The 17360-nt window shown below is 35.7% G+C and overlaps 2 protein-coding genes across 2 annotated transcripts; one reads left to right on the forward strand and one right to left on the reverse strand.

Annotated features, from left to right (window-relative positions):
- Nucleotides 1-276: 276 nt before the first annotated feature.
- Nucleotides 277-6036, forward strand: LOTGIDRAFT_232414 (hypothetical protein; the record flags this gene model as incomplete). Its single annotated transcript, XM_009056750.1, has 5 exons — nt 277-299; nt 1843-1910; nt 2158-2187; nt 3566-3635; nt 5100-6036. 5 exons carry the CDS (start codon nt 277-279, stop codon nt 5266-5268), a joined length of 360 nt encoding a protein of 119 aa, XP_009054998.1. The 3' UTR covers nt 5269-6036.
- A 959-nt stretch (nt 6037-6995) lies between these two features.
- LOTGIDRAFT_161350 (hypothetical protein) lies at nt 6996-11047 on the reverse strand (the record flags this gene model as incomplete). The annotated part of the gene is made up of 8 exons (XM_009056751.1): nt 6996-7108; nt 7347-7376; nt 7721-7846; nt 8109-8206; nt 8534-8640; nt 8995-9216; nt 9696-9869; nt 10862-11047. The coding sequence occupies 8 exons, from the start codon at nt 11045-11047 to the stop codon at nt 6996-6998; spliced, it is 1056 nt and encodes a 351-aa protein (XP_009054999.1).
- Between the last annotated feature and the right edge of the window lie 6313 nt (nt 11048-17360).

Consider the following 17360-nt stretch of genomic DNA (forward strand, 5'->3'; position numbering starts at 1 on the left):
ACGATTATTACGTTGAGGAAATTTTTTGATTTTTAAGATGTTTGTGTGTTTATGTGTACAAATAAAAAAAATCTATTAAAACTGATATCTGGCATATATTAGTAGCCTAATCCGAGTTAGGCCGAAACATCTGCCTCTATTCCAGCCTCTGATAGATATTTTGACAGTTGTCAGCTGGAGTAGCTAACATCTGTCCAAATAGCCATCAGAGGCTGGAATAAAGACAGATGTTTCGGTCATATTCCGAGTATGAAATGTCACGAAAAGAAGGACGAGATGAGGATCTTCATTGAGTTATGGTTAGTAGTGGTCAAACGCACATACCCCCCGTGCCCGATTGATACATTTGGAAAACGATGGGTTATTTTTCCTGAATTTTATGTTGTGTTTTAACCGTTTATATTAAAAGTAAACAAGTTCTGTCTTCAGTAATGTCAATCTGAAGAAACAGTCAACGATGACAAGAAAAAACGCAATGATGTACGGCCTTCTTACATATTACCCATTGAATGTTCAGAATGGTCGAAAAGAAACAATCACGAGAAAATATTCTTCGCTCAAATATAGTTTTTCGATTGTCCTTTTAATTGGCTCACTAGATCTTTTGGCTCTTATCTTAATTTTGGAACTTTTGATCTCTTCTCATCCCATTAAAACTATGAACAAATATTTATCAGTGAAGCTGTTTGTTGTTGAGTTGGTTACCTGGTCTGTTATATTTTATTTACCACGTAATTAACTTCCTATACATGGTTGCTCAAGCATTGCACATAATCCGTTGATAAATCATTAACGCAGGCCGTGTTGAGGCTCGCTGTCTGGACTTTTTTGAACTAAAGGAAGCATTGCTTGCTTTACCATCTTCTAGAACATAAACAACTCAACCAAATTAAGATATTTATTTTAAAGGACATTTTGAGCAATGGTACCTTAGTTTCAGCAACGGGAATTATTATCTCAGCTAATCAGTCATAATGTTCACAGCTCACCGTCTTTGATTTAGACTTTGCCATGCAGAAATAGAAAGTGAAGTTCCTATTTTTTGAAGGCGTGATGTGTTTTTTTCGTTCATTTATATTACTTATGAAGACTATTTACATATGTCCGTATGTCCAATACCAAAATCAACTCCTGAAAATGGCGAACCTGCCCCTGTGTAATTCTTGCCTACAGAGAGCATAATGAAAATTTACTGTAATCTCAAAACCATTTAAAACGTTCAAGCTCCCTCTCTGTTTGGACAAATATACCAAATAAACACTGTCTCCAAAAAGGTTTTCAGGTTGACGAAATCTTGCCGTTCAGTTAAAGTTCCGTTCATGAAATTGAGCCTAACCTGTGAGACTCAAAACAGTAACGAAACGAACCGCAAAAAGAAACCTGAAATTGAACAACATATTGGCAAAACTAGAGTATATAGCATTTAATGAATTTTTCACTTGAGGAAGTATATCAATCATAGATGAGTAAGTATTTCATATAATCTATAAAGAAGAATCTGCTACTGCTACCAAAGTTGAGCTCAAGTTGGAATTCTGCCTCATAATTTCTTCACTATGTGTATATTACAACACTTTATAATCGGCCCATGACAGTTCTTAATACGAAATAAAGAAATAATAGATAAGAACGTATTCAAGTTTAATAGATGGTGTATCTTTAATTAATCCCGAAACTATTTAACTTCTACCAGGTTATAACTTGAAAGATTATCGATTTTATCTGCGTTCAGACTAATAGAATATTGTTTTGTTCTTCAAGTACTGAACGTAATTAGGGACAGCTAGTCCGAAGCTCAAACTTATTTCATCCCTTCGTACTGTTGTCTGGTGTTATTTTCAGCCCTGCGATCAGTTATAGAGTTCTTGAACGAGTGCTGGATTTCATGTTTCCCTACTCTTGGCCTAACAGTAAGTCAGAAAGAGCCTGCCAAAGATGAATATAGCTGGCATCATTCAACAGCGCACATCATTTGTTGAAAAGCCTACCAGAAGCTAAGTAAAGGTGTGCTCAGATCGATCTTGCGACTGACAGTATATGACTGCTAATGAACATTCAACACTGATAGCAGCTTTTTAGCTTCTGGGAGAATATAAACAATATTTTTGACGTATTGAATAAAAAAAAAGCTTAATTACTTTTTAAAACAATCTTCAGGGTCAGTGGGTTTTGGACTATATGCTACAGGTATGTCGTGTTCTATAAAACTAATCAAGTTGTTTATAATTTGGTTGTCATAGCAACGTCAAGGTAAGCGTAAAAACCCGGGGATTTGATTTATTGGAACACAGCGTCTTGGAAAGAGCGTGAGAAAGAGATACATCGTAGCTGAATAAACTAAGACTAAAACTTAAGGTAGGTGGTCAAAATTTTAAAAAATATATTATTATTGGATGCTTATACTCAGAATGAAGTAAGACGAATAAATTTCCGAATCAAAATATCTATAAACATTGACTGCCAACAACTTCTACAACATTCTAATCTAGTCAAAATGACAAACTTGCGAAAAATCGGACAAAAATGGACAGCTTTCGTGGATAAACATACTTAAAGACTGACATATTCCTATCCAGACTGCAATACGCGCAAACGCTGATACAACTGAATTAAATGTCTTTACTGGAGCATTCAAGATGATAATACATATAGTACATTGACCGTATGAGACAATTTGATAGAGCTCATTTTCGGCTCTATTAGGAATGACAAATCCGTTGTCGGACAAATTAAATTCTTTATTTCGTACCAATCGGAGTATTTTTTTAGTATTATTGTTTGCCCGACGAATTTTGTCCCTACCAGTTCGCCAGATGTGATATTTTGAACCATTAATGAATTCAAGACATTACTAGGTTTTTTCTGATATCATTGTGAAAGAGAATATCCATAAAACACAAATGTCAAGATCAGTAAAACATGAACGAAGGGATTGCAGGAAAACAAAATAGAAGTCGGAAAAAAATGGAATTTATTTGTAGTAATTGTATTAAGGAAATGCTATGATAAATGAGATATATCACGTGACTACAGGTCGGAAATAACAAGGTGAATATATTGATTATATTAAATATCAGCCAATTCTTCTGACACATTGGTTGATATATCTGATTTCATAATGTATTTGACTCATACCGTCAACACCTGTTTCAGATTGAAATATTTTATCAGGACAAATCGAAGCCGAATTAAAACTCTAAACGAGCAAAAAGTCAATAACAATAATATTCTTCAGTAGTAGAATCGACTAGATCCCTTCTTATGCTATCGACGGGGGGTGGGGGGCAGACGAGTGCCCCGGCGTACGTATGCGATATTAATGGGCACTAGTCATGGTGGGATATCAGGGGTCCCCCCCCCCAAGAAAATGTACTAGTGTAAGAAGCCGGAGAATGCATCTAACGCGATTTTGGAAGTAAAAGTAAAGAAAACCTTCTCATTTTTTACGGCCCGAGGGGTGGGGCATTGCCCAAAAACACACGCAAGATCTTTTGTGAAAGAAAAATTGTTTTTTTCTTCTTATCATTACATTTCTTTCTTAATTGTTGTGTTTTGTTGTTTTCAGAAAATGGCTGCTTTCATCACAAAATGTTTAATTTCATCATTGGCAATTATCCTAATCCTTCAAGTGCAAGGTATGTCATCACTGTATCTTTATTTAAAATGATTTTGCGAAGATAGTGGAAAAGTTTTCCAGATTTCTAATTTTCCAAAGAATCTTTAAGGTGCACACCATACAGCCCAAAGACCAAGGTATTCTTTCCTAGGTATAATTTATTTATTACGAATTTTTGATAATGAAAATTTTCCATACCGTCTTAAGTGTTCCATTCTATATAATGGGTCGTCTTAAATATATGTCGGAAACAATATAATGTTTTTTGTTCTTTTAAGTTTTGTTGGGAGATACAACTGAAGCTACTTCTATGGCTACGGAAGCATCGACTGCTGCTGCCACAGGCTCCACTGTAGCGACCACAATGAGTAGCGGCAACGGTGATGAGACGACCACAGATAATGGTGCTGTCTTGAACCGGGTCTCGTTGTTTTGTTTAGTACCTGTTTTCTACGCCTATCTTCTAGCCTAATGACTTCTTCATTTACATTCATACTTTGGAAGTCAATCGATTCGTTTCCCAGAATAACTGTATCAAATAATCAATATTAGCTATCTGTGGACCCCTGAAAGGACAACTGAGCTCTCAAACATCCCAAATACTCTGGGATCATGTAAGGATGATGCACTCTGCTCTGTTAAGCTTTTATTCAATATTCTAATGGAACCGAACCAATTGTCTTCTTGAGCTTCAATATCATCAATATCACGTCAAATATGGAAACATCAAAACGACTCAGACTAGCTACTTTTTCCAGATATCCAGTATTGAACGCCGAATGCATATGCATGATATCACATTAGCTTCGAATGGTTGTGCCAATGAAATATTCCTTTCCATTTCAAACTTTCTAAGTGGTCAATGACTGCTTTTCTAACAAAATTTTGCCTAATATTAGTATTGTTGTACTGCTTGTAGTTCTAGCTATTTAGCTATTGTATAAGTCGATTTGAGGTTTCTGATATTGCCCTTTTGGAAGATACAGGCCATAGATTCGCAAAATATAGGAGTTGAGTGTCAACTCAGCATTCATAAAACTACCAACGATTCATCTTTCTTTATACATATATTGTATTCATGGCACCTTAAAAATACTAATAGCAGCGGACCAGTCTTAACTCAAAATAGTGGATTTGGTGTATTTTCTTAATGACTGATACACAGATCGCTATATTTTTGTTCTCAAAGATCTAGAAACACTAACGAAATACATAAAACGGGTTATAGTCTGCGTTTACGTTTTTTGAAACCATGGCTTGTATTTTTTCATAATGGTTGGTTGTAATGTATCATACTAAGAACAATTGCGTTTGCCAAATATGAAGCTGGTTATAAACAACCAGTGGATGGTTATTGCACGCAAATGTTTTTTTTTGAAAATGTACATCGTCATCAATTTCACATGTCATGTTAAATGCAGTATTTTAGAATTTTCATTTTTAAGTTCCTTCACATTGAAGATTATTTTGAAATATTTTGTAGTAGAATGTGTGATGGTATTGTGAGAGACTTATTCCAGACGGGAGTGTCTGGCATACTTCGGACTGCCAGACAAGCCTGGATTTGGCACTCCCAGATTGTCCGAGACTTCAGCAACTCAAACGATACCAAACCACATTCTAATTTCCACTTTAAACGTCTATTTTTGTAGAAATTCCCCTTTGTTATAATATAATAATTGAAAGATCTGAATTAAAGTAGTCTTTAATTAACGGGATATAAATGTAATCTAAAGTCAATTCCGATTAATCATGAGTTGCTGCCTTTCAAAATAAGGGTGCGAGTAACTTTTTGAGACATCTGAATTGTGGTGGGTCGTGGATATTTTATGGTGTATGATTTTGATTATCTGTCAATTGAATCCATAAATATCCAGTAAACTGAAAGAATTGTTCTATTTTCTGTTATTACGTAGATGTAATTTCAACCTGAAATCAAAGATTTTCCAAGCAAAGTTTTAAATTTTGAAAAACCGGTCGATCGTGGAAAATTATTTAGTTTATCATCAGAATTTTTGAAATCAGTGAAAAAATGTAGCCGAATTGAATGTCTCACTAAACATTTTCCGATAAAAATGTATTGCATGCTTATAGTTCAACATGAAAATTATAACTCTTATGAAATAGTTTTCGTGTGAATTATTGTGAAACTGAGACATGTGTTTCTGAGATAAAATTGCAAAATTAGGCTTGGCATCACCTAACTGATATTCTGCAAAAATGTCTGATCCGTCCAAAAGAATTCTAAATCAGTAGTACGGTTATAAAATAATGAAATGTGTCTTTACTCGCCAGAGCTGTGATATTTCTATGTAATAATCTATTGTTTGTTTGTTTGTTTATTTATATATATGTCATAAAATAGTGTGATCTTGTTGATTTGTTGTGTTGATGCATTAAATAATATATAGTGTAATGTTAATTTCTTTTTTTTTATAAACTGATTGGTTGGTTCCCGTGGGGGTCCTTTATCGTTTGTCTTTCTACCCCTTAAATGGACAGATGCGTCGTTTTTGGATGTTGATTTGGGTCTTGAATATATGTAAACAGTATTCAGAAGTAACTAGAAACTTACGAAAATCGCATAATTCCTTCAAAAACACCTCAACTAGGAATTTCTTTTCCTATTTCTATAGATGTCTTTTTCATATATATGGCTGTGTCTAAAACAACGACTTGCCTTTTTATCTTTCAAACGCGGATAATTCTGAACACACGTGGAATTGAAGACACAAATTCCGACTGCGAGCTGTGAACACTATAACTGATTGTTTAAGTTTAAAAAAAAATCCGTTTCTGATACCAAAGTATGATCGGTCAAAAAAAATGGCGCATCTGTCCCTCAAAGTAATCATCGCGAATTTCCCATTGTCGCCATCAACCGACCATATATCATAGTGATGACCTGCTACATTCAATTTTGTACATTGAAGTCTGGTTATTCGAGACATGACGCAAACGATCCGACGTGAAAGTTCCGTTAGCGTGTTTAAATTCCGCAATAGTCATCAATATATTACATTGATAGATAAACCAATGATGTGGCCTTTCGGAGGGGTGGGGATTGGGGGCAGGGAGGATATTGGCCCCACAGAAAGAGGCTAGCCCGGCTTTGTAATTTTTTTATCATATTACGAATTGAAAGTATGGTCTGTGAACACCTGTAAAATTGTGTGGCACCTGCTCGGCCCCTTCACCTGATGTAGTCATGAAATAAGTCCAATAGATTTTACCAGATTTTTACATTCAAATTAAATAACAATATTAGATTTACTTTTTTACAATTTATTTACATCACAGAAAAATAAAAACAATAAATAGATAGGCTAATAAATAAATACAAATAAATAAGAAATTTCCTGAAATACTCTGTAAGTAATTAACATTGTCGACAAGATTTTGGACAGGTGACCAACATGAAATTAGGATTCCTAGCACACTGGTCTTCGTTCGACCATTTCTCACATTTCTCATTCTTATCTTCGCAATCAGCTGAAAATATAATTAGTAATCAATAAAATAAAGGGATGATGTACTTTACCCGTTGACTCGTGTTGACATCTGATAGAACATAAGAGCCTTCTAAATATCAGTGTAAACTTTCTACTTTTTCACAAATATATCTGCAGTAGGCCTACATTCCAGAATTCAAATCTAACACAAGTGTCGTGGAAATGCATGCATGGTTCTAATGACAGAAGTATTGTGTTAAGACGAATAAATTCCATACCTTTATCCGCTGCCATTTGCTCCTCTGTAGCTGGAACATAAAAAATAGCACAATGATAAAGCATGAAAGACATGAATTTTATTTTATAATTAAATTGAATAAAAATATACTGCAGCAAACATGTTCAATTTGAATGTTGTTTATGATAATTGTACATTCGATCAAAGCCCTAGGCGTGATAATCGTGCTGTGTACATTTGGGACACGTTAAGGTGCTCTCACAGATTACCAGTTGCGTATGGTTGCGAAAGTTCGAAAGATATGACAGTTATTCGTATTCGCAAAAATACGCAAACGGTGATTGCTATGGTGTGAGGGCACTTTAATTAATGCTTATGCTCATAACTCCTAATATTATAAAAACATTTACTTACGTTTGCAAATACCACAAGACTTTTGGCACTCTCTTTCCATAAAGTTGGCATTAATCTTACATTGTCCACCCTTACTCCACGCCTTACAATCTTTATTCTTATCTTCACATTTCATTTTCTTTTCTCCTACAAATATAGAAAATGAGCGTATTTTGTCATTTATCTATCCCAGTCGTAAGCACGTCTATATAAATCGAAACAGAGTCTTAACCGACTGTTCTTCTTATAAAAAGCTGCAACGACATCCCCCCCCCCCCCCCTCTTTATCTCTCTCCATCCCTTACTTTCAAATTTCTAAATATTGTACATAGAATAAGTATTGCCAGTGAGCAATTTTCTTGAAAACTATTATGATGTCATTTGTGGTTAATGAAAGATATTCACTAACCTACACACAGATCATCTTCACAAGGTAAATCTTTACAATCTTCATGAGAACAAGCTTCTCCACCAATTTCAAACACCTTTTCTCCCCCATTGTTACCCCTGATAACAAAACATAAATATTTATTGCATAATTTTTAGAGGCTAGGCATACTCATCACAAACTGTCGACAACTATGAATGTACAATGGTGAACCATTCCCTTAGTATCGTATGTTTTATGCAGGATTATATATACAGTTATATACTGTACTCAACACGACATATGGATCGGAGCATAACGCGGAAATGATCCCTAGCTTCGTATATTTTCAATATTGGACAGGAAAAAAATCAAGATGCAAATTCAAGTTAGGACTCCGTACTAAGTCTGAATAATATATACACTACACGAATTGGTGAAAGGGTTAAATGAATGCTACAACTTACCAAGGTAAGTAATTACAAACAATCCACCAGGCACCACGAGCAGCATTGGTTAAATATGGACAGGTTTTGTAGGCGCACCCAATTTTGGTGGTGTCGTGCCATGCAAGCTAAAATAAACAATGAAGCGGACATGTCAATACTTTTTCTATGTTGCCGATCTTGAACTTAACCTTCTGAAAAGTTTTGTATTGCATTTGTCGCTTACTTCACATCCTTTCAGATTTGAAGTAAGCGACAAATGCAATACAAAACTAATATCTAGAGCCACAGTTTTACCTTCACCGGCTTTAAATGTGGTCCTGACTTCCTGTCAAGGACTCTCATTGACTGTTTTAGAATACAATTCAATCAAATCACTGAATCTACAAACTGCTGTGATACAAGAAATGTGGCTATTGCAGTCAAAGGTTTAAGACAAGTTCGTAAAAGCTTGACATTCTGATGATGTGAAAATCCCTTACCTGTGTGTAGTGGCAACTATTAAAAGAAGCACAGCGACCAGATCCGTAAGAATGGTCCCTCTTTTCAGCGTACCAGGCATCGAAAGCGTCTTTAATGTACTCTTCAGTTGTAAAAGGTTTGGGCGGTTTGTTCCATGCGAGATTTTCTCCTCGTCCTTTGTGTTCATAAACACACCGATTAGCCCAAATTTCAGAAGCTTCGGCTAGTTTATCATCCCAGTGCTGGAAATAATAAATTGAATAGTGTTTCGGCAATATCTGCATGGGAAAATTAAGAATTTAGGCAGTAATCATAACTCCATGAACCATCAGAGCTATGTAGAAACGTTTCATTGATACACAGAAAGAATTTTCTCATTAGTTCATAAATGCTTATTTTGGTATCTAGTTATTTTTATATAAAGCGTGGGACGAATTTGTGGAAAGACTTACCGTACCGTACCGTAGCTAATATTTATCTTTTGGTATATTTATGATACTCTAAATGGAACCGCGTTCCTGCTGGTTGACAATACAACAATTTTAAATGACTTGACGAATGCCATTAATCGACTTGAGAACCCTTTCAGATAGTCAAGATAACCTATTATGTTTATTTCGTTTTTCCCCAGTTTAAGTTCTCCTTCGACCTTTAAGCTTTCAGCTCTTTAATGTTCTCGGTTTGTCACTCGCGCATCTCTTCCACGAATATGTATACTTACTAATTTAAACATATTAGTGGCTCCCAGTTTACTTCTATGCTCGTTATGAAGAGTTAAAATCTGTGTTTTGGCTTCTTCTGTCATTTCACAATAAATAACTGGTAACATCAGCAACATCAGCAACATAAACATCATGATTCTGAATGGTTGATTAAGTATAGGATGACAAATTAACTAAAATAAGATAAAAACATAACACCATCTCCGACAGATAACTCAAAATAAAAACCTTAGCATATGAACAAAAAAAGCATGTTCCTGAAGGACGGTTGGCTGATTATCCACATTCCGCTTTTGCTTTATTGTGAAAGCATCGGTAGGGTTTGAATAACTACCGTACTACTCATGCTAAAGGAACCTGCAAAAACCCATACATTGTTAAACAATGGATAAAGGGTTTGGAAATGATTCCAGTTTTTTATGAAGATTGCTCACTTTCCTCTATTGATACATAATGAATGGTACGAAATGAGTACTTACGGAAAATTCAAACTGTAGTGGATAAATACAAGGCTGAAATGCTGACTATAGGTATCATGGCATGTTTTTATACAATAAGGTTCATCAATCACAGCTGAACTTGTCAAAATATTCATTATCAATAATTAACAATTTATAATTAATTTCTTTCATGACTAATTAGAGAATTTCATTGAACTTTCAGAAATCTAGTCCGACGACCTTGAGAAAAAGAAATGAACTATTATTATTAATATTATTATTTGAGATTTTTTTTTATCGATAGGGGTCGTAATTCCTTGTGGCATTTTGGAAGTGTCGTGACATTTCATGAATCAGAATATGTTTTTGATCGGTTATCTATGGGGGTAGGGCTGTCGTGATGTTTAAGGTACTGTAGAACAATTGAGGATAGCTTCATGCAAGTGGAGAAACGATAATATGGATTGAATAATGATCAAGTCTATGTTTCATAAAATTTATTTGAGAAGTCTGTAGAGTCTGTAAAGCTCTATTACCATTTTAAAACGTTCCTGTTGTCTCTAAATTGCACGCAATCTGTACACCTCGTACATTGGATGGTTAAAAAGTTCTAAACCTAAGAGAGATATCACTTCTTGACATTGACAAGTATACTCATTTAATCATACACATAAGAACTGCAACTGTAGGGTTATTATTGTCATTTTACTATCTTGTGAACCTACTCGCAATATTGGTTCTAAAGCACTTGATAGCGGTTCAGAAACATGCCAGTTTCCTAGCGTCCCGTAATATTTTCCCATTATAGTCATGCTCGATTTGGCTCGTGAAAGTTCCACTGGGAGAAATCGCGAAGAGTTTCTGAATGCTGCTATATTTTGATAAACCAATTTCTCCCCATCTCTCACCATTTCCCTTTAAAGTTATTTTGTTTATTTTGGGTATTGCCTTATGATTTCATTCTACTATTCTACCCCAAAGTAGTAGGGGTTCACATTTCGTTAATAATAAACATTAAACGTTCACTTTCTATTAAGGCTTTCACCCTTCTTTATTCATTATTCAAATATGTAATTTTCTATTCACATTGTGTAATCCCCTAGTGCCAAATAAGTTTTAATATTAAGTGTTTTGTTGTAAAGGAACAGAAAGATAAACGTAAAACAGTGACATACAGTCCACACATAGTCAAATCAAGCTGTCATTCCTCATGATTCACAACGTACCGGGTATTGGACAATAATTAGTCCATATTTCATTTTCATAATGACATAATAAACTGTATAAATACTACTAGCATAGTACTATTACTGTCAATTAAATTATTATTATTAATTGTTATTAAATAGTACTTCATTAAACCCCCTGAACCTTTATGAGTCACGCTAAATGTGTTTACTCACAGCAGGAGGTTATCTTCCTATATCTCCTTCTCAATTCGCTCTATTTTTTTTCAATTCAACCCCTTCAAAATCTGTCCCTGCTTTATTCGTCCCTATTCAGTTTTCTTTACATTTCGATTATTGATTCAACTGCAAGACTTGTCATTTTCGTTGTCAGTCACCATGAACTGACTGGGGAGAACCGGGCCTCAGACTGAAGTCGAGTTCAAACCAGGAACAACATAAATTCTTGTGGGTTTAAATTTAAAAGAGAGGAAAAGTAGAAAGAGTAGAAATAATTTACTATTGTTTGGTCGGCTTTTGTCCCATTCTGATCACAGAAAATATACCATTGTTCCAAACAAACTGATAGCTAGATGGTCACACTAGTTTGATCGGCTCGAATTTGGCTATTCGCCACACTATCGCCATATCATATTTCGATTCTGGCGATTCGCCACTTCATATTTCGCCATATCATTTTTCGCTATAACTTTTTGGCTATCTGTTACACTTTGCCATATCATGTTTCGCTAAATCATTTTGACCATTCGTTAAATCATATTTTGTCATATCATTTTTGCTATTTGCCACACTGTCGTCCTAACATATTTTGCCATATTATGTTTCGCCATATCATGTTTCGATTGTGGCTATTCGCCACACTGTCGCCATATCATGTTTCGATCCTGGCTATTTATAGCCATATCATGTTTCGATAGTGGCTATTCGCCACACTGTCGCCATATCGTGTTTCGATTATGGCTATTAGCCATATCATGTTTCGCCATATCAATTTGGATATTTACAACACTCGAAACATATCATCTTTCGCTACATCTTTTTGACTACTTGTTATACTTGCCATATTATGTGTCGCCAAATCATTTTGACCATTGCCCCATTGTCGTCAAATCATTTTTTGTCATATTACTTTTGCTATCCGTTACACTTTCGCCTTATCTTCGTCATATTATGTTCGTCATGTTATTTTGGCTATTCGCCACACTGTCGCCATATCAGGTTTTGCAATATCAATTAGGTTATTTGTCACACTTTACACGATATATCATTTTATGCCATATGATTTTAGCTATTCGACACAATGTCGCTATGTCATTATGTAAAATTATTTTGGCTATGCCGGTGGTGCAATATTTGCTTCACCATATTGCTCATTATTACACTGAGACTATATAATTTTAAAACTATTCCTATCTTGAAATGCGGGTGAGAGTTCATATCGATGTGACCTTGACATTGGCTCCAAATTCCAATCAACCGATTTCGATCTATTTATAGCATAGTATACTTTCGGTTCCAGTTGTTCTTGATAACTGTAAGGGCGGTTAGGGCGAATTCGTTGAAGTTTTACAACATGATCACGCCGCCTTGCCATCTGAAACGCCATTGCATTTCGTTTCTTTTTCTGCTTTTCCCTGCAAGATAGATTGCGGCAGATTTTTGACACAAATATCATCCAATACATTTAAAGCACCCCCCCCCCCCCCCACCCCTATTAATATTTGTTTTTTACCCAGAGACCTGAGAAGGTTTTATGAGTGTTTAATGCCAGTGTCATGGCAAACTTCCCCTCATAATAAACTGTGGTGTTGTCCACCCTTGCCATGTTTGGGGTAACATGTGGGACGTAAAGCGTCAATTCATTTCTTTTGATATAACAGAAGAGGTAGGCTACTTACTGTCGACAAACACAAGTTATAGAAATAGCCACGCCGACTGTAAGTATACATAATACAGTTATAATGATACACAAACAAATTGTGTTACACTTGATTGTCGAAGATGATGTTTTCAAAGTCGTATGTTCGGTCGTCGTCGTATCCGTTATGACATAACTGAACGGATCAGAATCTGTGTATATATGGCCTTCCCCAGAAATTTCGTTATTCGGGTACTCTTGATCAGCAAATTCATCATATATCTTCAATAGACTGGAATGATTGGAATTAAATCCGATACACTGGTTTGGACATTCGAAACACACATTCGTAAGCACCTCGTGGAATTTACTACATAATGACGTCATTAAACAGGAATTTATAGTGGAAACCATTTCAGAACAGGTTATGTTATACATTGGAAATGTAGAGACTTGGCTTAAGTGGACATTAACACAGTTTTGAATAATGAGTATCCTCTGGTAGCAGGATAACTTTATATTCGAACAATACATTGTATATAGCGTCAGATTCCATAATGGTGGGCACGGGGCAGTCATTAAAAATCGATGTATGGTTGTATTGCTGAACATCTTTCATTGAGCTGCTGAGTTTCTGCTCTGGAAAAACAAAAATATAACTTGATTGTCAAGTGCACCTAACGAAAAGAGCAAAGCTAATCGCAACGTTTTAAAATCTGAACGCAAGGCATCAACGCTCTGTTAACTTTATATATTTTGACCACAGAACAATACAGATACTCCAAGCACAGTTATCTGTGTCTATGAGCAAATTTGTTAGATTTGATCATTTTGGTGGCGTTATTTCCAGATAATGCGACCTAATGCCCACCGCTGCATGTTGATGGAATCACACAACTATCGTGTTTCGAAGCTGTTTTGAAAATCAAAACTGAACGAAGGGTTGGCTCTGTTTTGCGAGTGCAAGTATAGTTTTGAAATAGATGTAAACTACACTTCCAGATCTGCTAATGATATATTCAGTCTGAAAATTCCACCCGGCAGCTGTTTAAATAGGGCAAGTATTTCATTTGGCTTCTTGTCAAAAGTCGTACATCAGTTCTCTGTTGATAAAAAGTTTAAATTTTCATTTAAAAAACGTCTCAATTACTCTGGCAAATTTGCGTGTTAATTATTACTTAATTTTGGTGAAAAGTAAGAAAACATGCACGTTGAAGAGCTCAACATCAACAATCGATCGTTCTCAAGGAAGATTTTCCACCCATCTCTGTTAGTCACAATGTTGAAACGTTAGGTACCTTTTATATGATTTTGCCTGCAGAATGAAGCTCATTTATGTTACGTATAGTGTTTTTATGTAATCATTTTTTTTCTTCTGAACGAGTCACATTGTTGTAACAGTAATAGTTTTTTACTGTTTCGTCTGCTGTCTGTTCTACGTAAAATAGCACTGAAACACTGTTGTCCATTGGCCAATCAATTTGTAACGTTATGTACCGATTTCGTGGTTTTTGTATAAGGAGCAATTAAGTCGCTGCTCCTATAATTTTACGTAGTGTTTTTTATGGTTTTGTCTACTAGTCGAGTTGCTCTGCTTTAACTCAAAGCTTTTTTATCCATCGAACCAGTCACATTTCTATAAGTGACGTTTTCGTGTTTTTTGTCTACTGAACGAGTCGCGTAATAGTGCGCATTGTATTTTTCTACTAAAAGAGTCACAAAGTTACGTTACGTGGTTTTAGTCTACTGTACGCGCGACTGTATTGAAACGTTTCGTAACTTTCATAGTTTTTCGCGTTTTTTGTTTTTTTTCGGGTTTTTTGGGGTTTTTTTTAAATGAACGAGATGAGTTAAAAGCCACCGAAAAAGGTAAGCGGACCTGCCCAGTGAAGTAAATATTGTTCTTACCTTTCCTCCATTAGGTATCGGCCCCAATAATCTGTTATCCACAGTGAGAAATGATGAAATTTTTCTTCACACAAAGCCTTCTATCCCTCACCTATTCACATTGAGTTATGAGAATTTCAAATACGACCTCTAAATACACAACCTAAGTAATATTACCTGTACGCCAATTTTTGGTGTAAGTAACAGTATGTTTAAAGATCTTTGCCGTGCACTCAATATTATATTCATTGAATAAGTTTAATTTTCAAGATACTGTAAGGAACTTTATAGCATTCGCACATGTATTTGAGAATCTTATAGCTTATAATATTTGAACAAGTCAGGAAATTTGAAGAACAACCATATCTAGCCAAATAGTATTTCAGATAGTCATGATCAGGTCATATATGGGGAAAACTTGAATTAGCAAAACCACTACTTTAATTTTTGCTGCATGCCTCTTTCAAGTAAACCAGATGTCATATATTCAACACGCTCAAAACTATTGCTATTACTACAACTCTTGACTAATAAGGGTTGTGGTTTAAACGACTGTAAATTTTCAGATGGAAGCAGACTTTATTGCTATCATATAACTTTGTCGGAGTTGCTTCCCTTGAAATATTCCCATCTTTATAATAGGCTAATGCAATGTGAAAATGGACTCAGTTTGCTGTAGTCTGTATTTATCTTCTTCGGCTTTGCTGTCCCTGAAAACAATGAAGCATGCGTCTATCGGAAATTTAACAAAACATCAATATTTTTTTTTACAAGGATAAAACGTTTTCTTGTCAACAGCTGACCCATCTCTTTATTTACATTAGGTATCCTGCCTAGCAAACAATCCCTGAACAGTAGTTGTCGACAGTGATAGTACACGGATTTTGTCTACTAAGGGATGAAGAGGAATGCAATCGAGAGACAGGTAGGGTAAAAATTCGGGGACAGAAATGAAATGAAATGAATGGAGTTTTACGTCCTACTTTTCTGCACCATGTGGGCTAATGAAGACGGCCAACGCCATGCAGGGTGCAATGAGGGAAATTTTGCCAGGACAGCGGCATTAGCCTGCTCTTCTTTCGATTTCCAACTGTCGAGGGATCTTTAACGTGCACAGCGTGTAGCACACGGGGCCTCGGTTTATTGTCCCATCCGAACGACTAGACGCTTTTTCCATGTCAGCCCCTGCATCACTGACAGGGGGAAACCGGGTTGAAAAATCCGAAGGTATTATCCCGACCTATGCCGGGATTGAACCCTGGACCTTCAGGTTAGCGAGCAAGGGTCTAACTCACTGAGCCACCGCGGCTCCCGGGACAGAAATGAAGAGAAGGCAAATAAAATGAAAAGTCTGTAGAGGGGAAAGAGACGAGGAAAGGTGACAAATAGGAAGGAGCTGCAGTGGGTGTAGACAATAGGTAGAATGAATAGACAGTGGCTGTAAGGGGGGGGAGGGTAGGCTGAATGGGGGTGGGTGTAGAACAGAAAGAGATTTTGCGATAGGGAAATTGAATAGGAAGGAAAGGGATGTTAAAGACTTAAGTCAACAAGATCAAAAAAGAAGTAGAAAGAGAGAAATACAGGGAGTGGTGGTAAATGAAGAAGTTTTGACAGAGTATAGCTTATCCGTAGTATTAAGGAAGAGACATCGGGATATTCGAGTGGATGGTAGCTGAAGTAGCCTCAGTGGTCAAGTAAATTGCAGAAAATTACTTCCCTTGAAGTAAAACGTATGTTAATCGTTACTATTACAAGTTTAGATTCGAATTCGAAAAAATCGGCAGACTTCGGTCTTAGACTATTGATATATTATTATTGATAATAATATTGTAAAATAAGAACGGATATTTCTAGACTAAAGGGTGTATATGCATATTACTTGTGACAAAAATTCTCGTTAAAATTAATAATTCGATTTGATTTGATTGACAGATCGTCTTAACAAAATTTGATTGCGGCTAATCATACGAAATATTAGATCGCAAAAGAGGTTCTTTTGACTTGCAATTTGCAACACGATATAGACTACGTTGGACTTTGATCTCGAGTGCTTGATGGATAGGATCATATCGAGTTTCTTCTGGTTAATGGATTTATGGGAGGTAACTCTGTAAATTCTAAACAAATCGGAAGGATGCTATCGGCATTTCGATTTAATCACTGCTTGGAATTGACTGAAATTCATGTTATCGGTCTTTCGACACGTGTTCAGATTACAAAATCCTTATCAGAGCAATATTTGGGAAAGGAGGTTTACTTGCTGAACTTTTACTAAAGTTTTACTTAAGTACT

The sequence above is a fragment of the Lottia gigantea genome (assembly GCF_000327385.1).
Source record: "Lottia gigantea unplaced genomic scaffold LOTGIsca_29, whole genome shotgun sequence".
NCBI classification, from domain to species: Eukaryota; Metazoa; Mollusca; class Gastropoda; family Lottiidae; genus Lottia; species Lottia gigantea.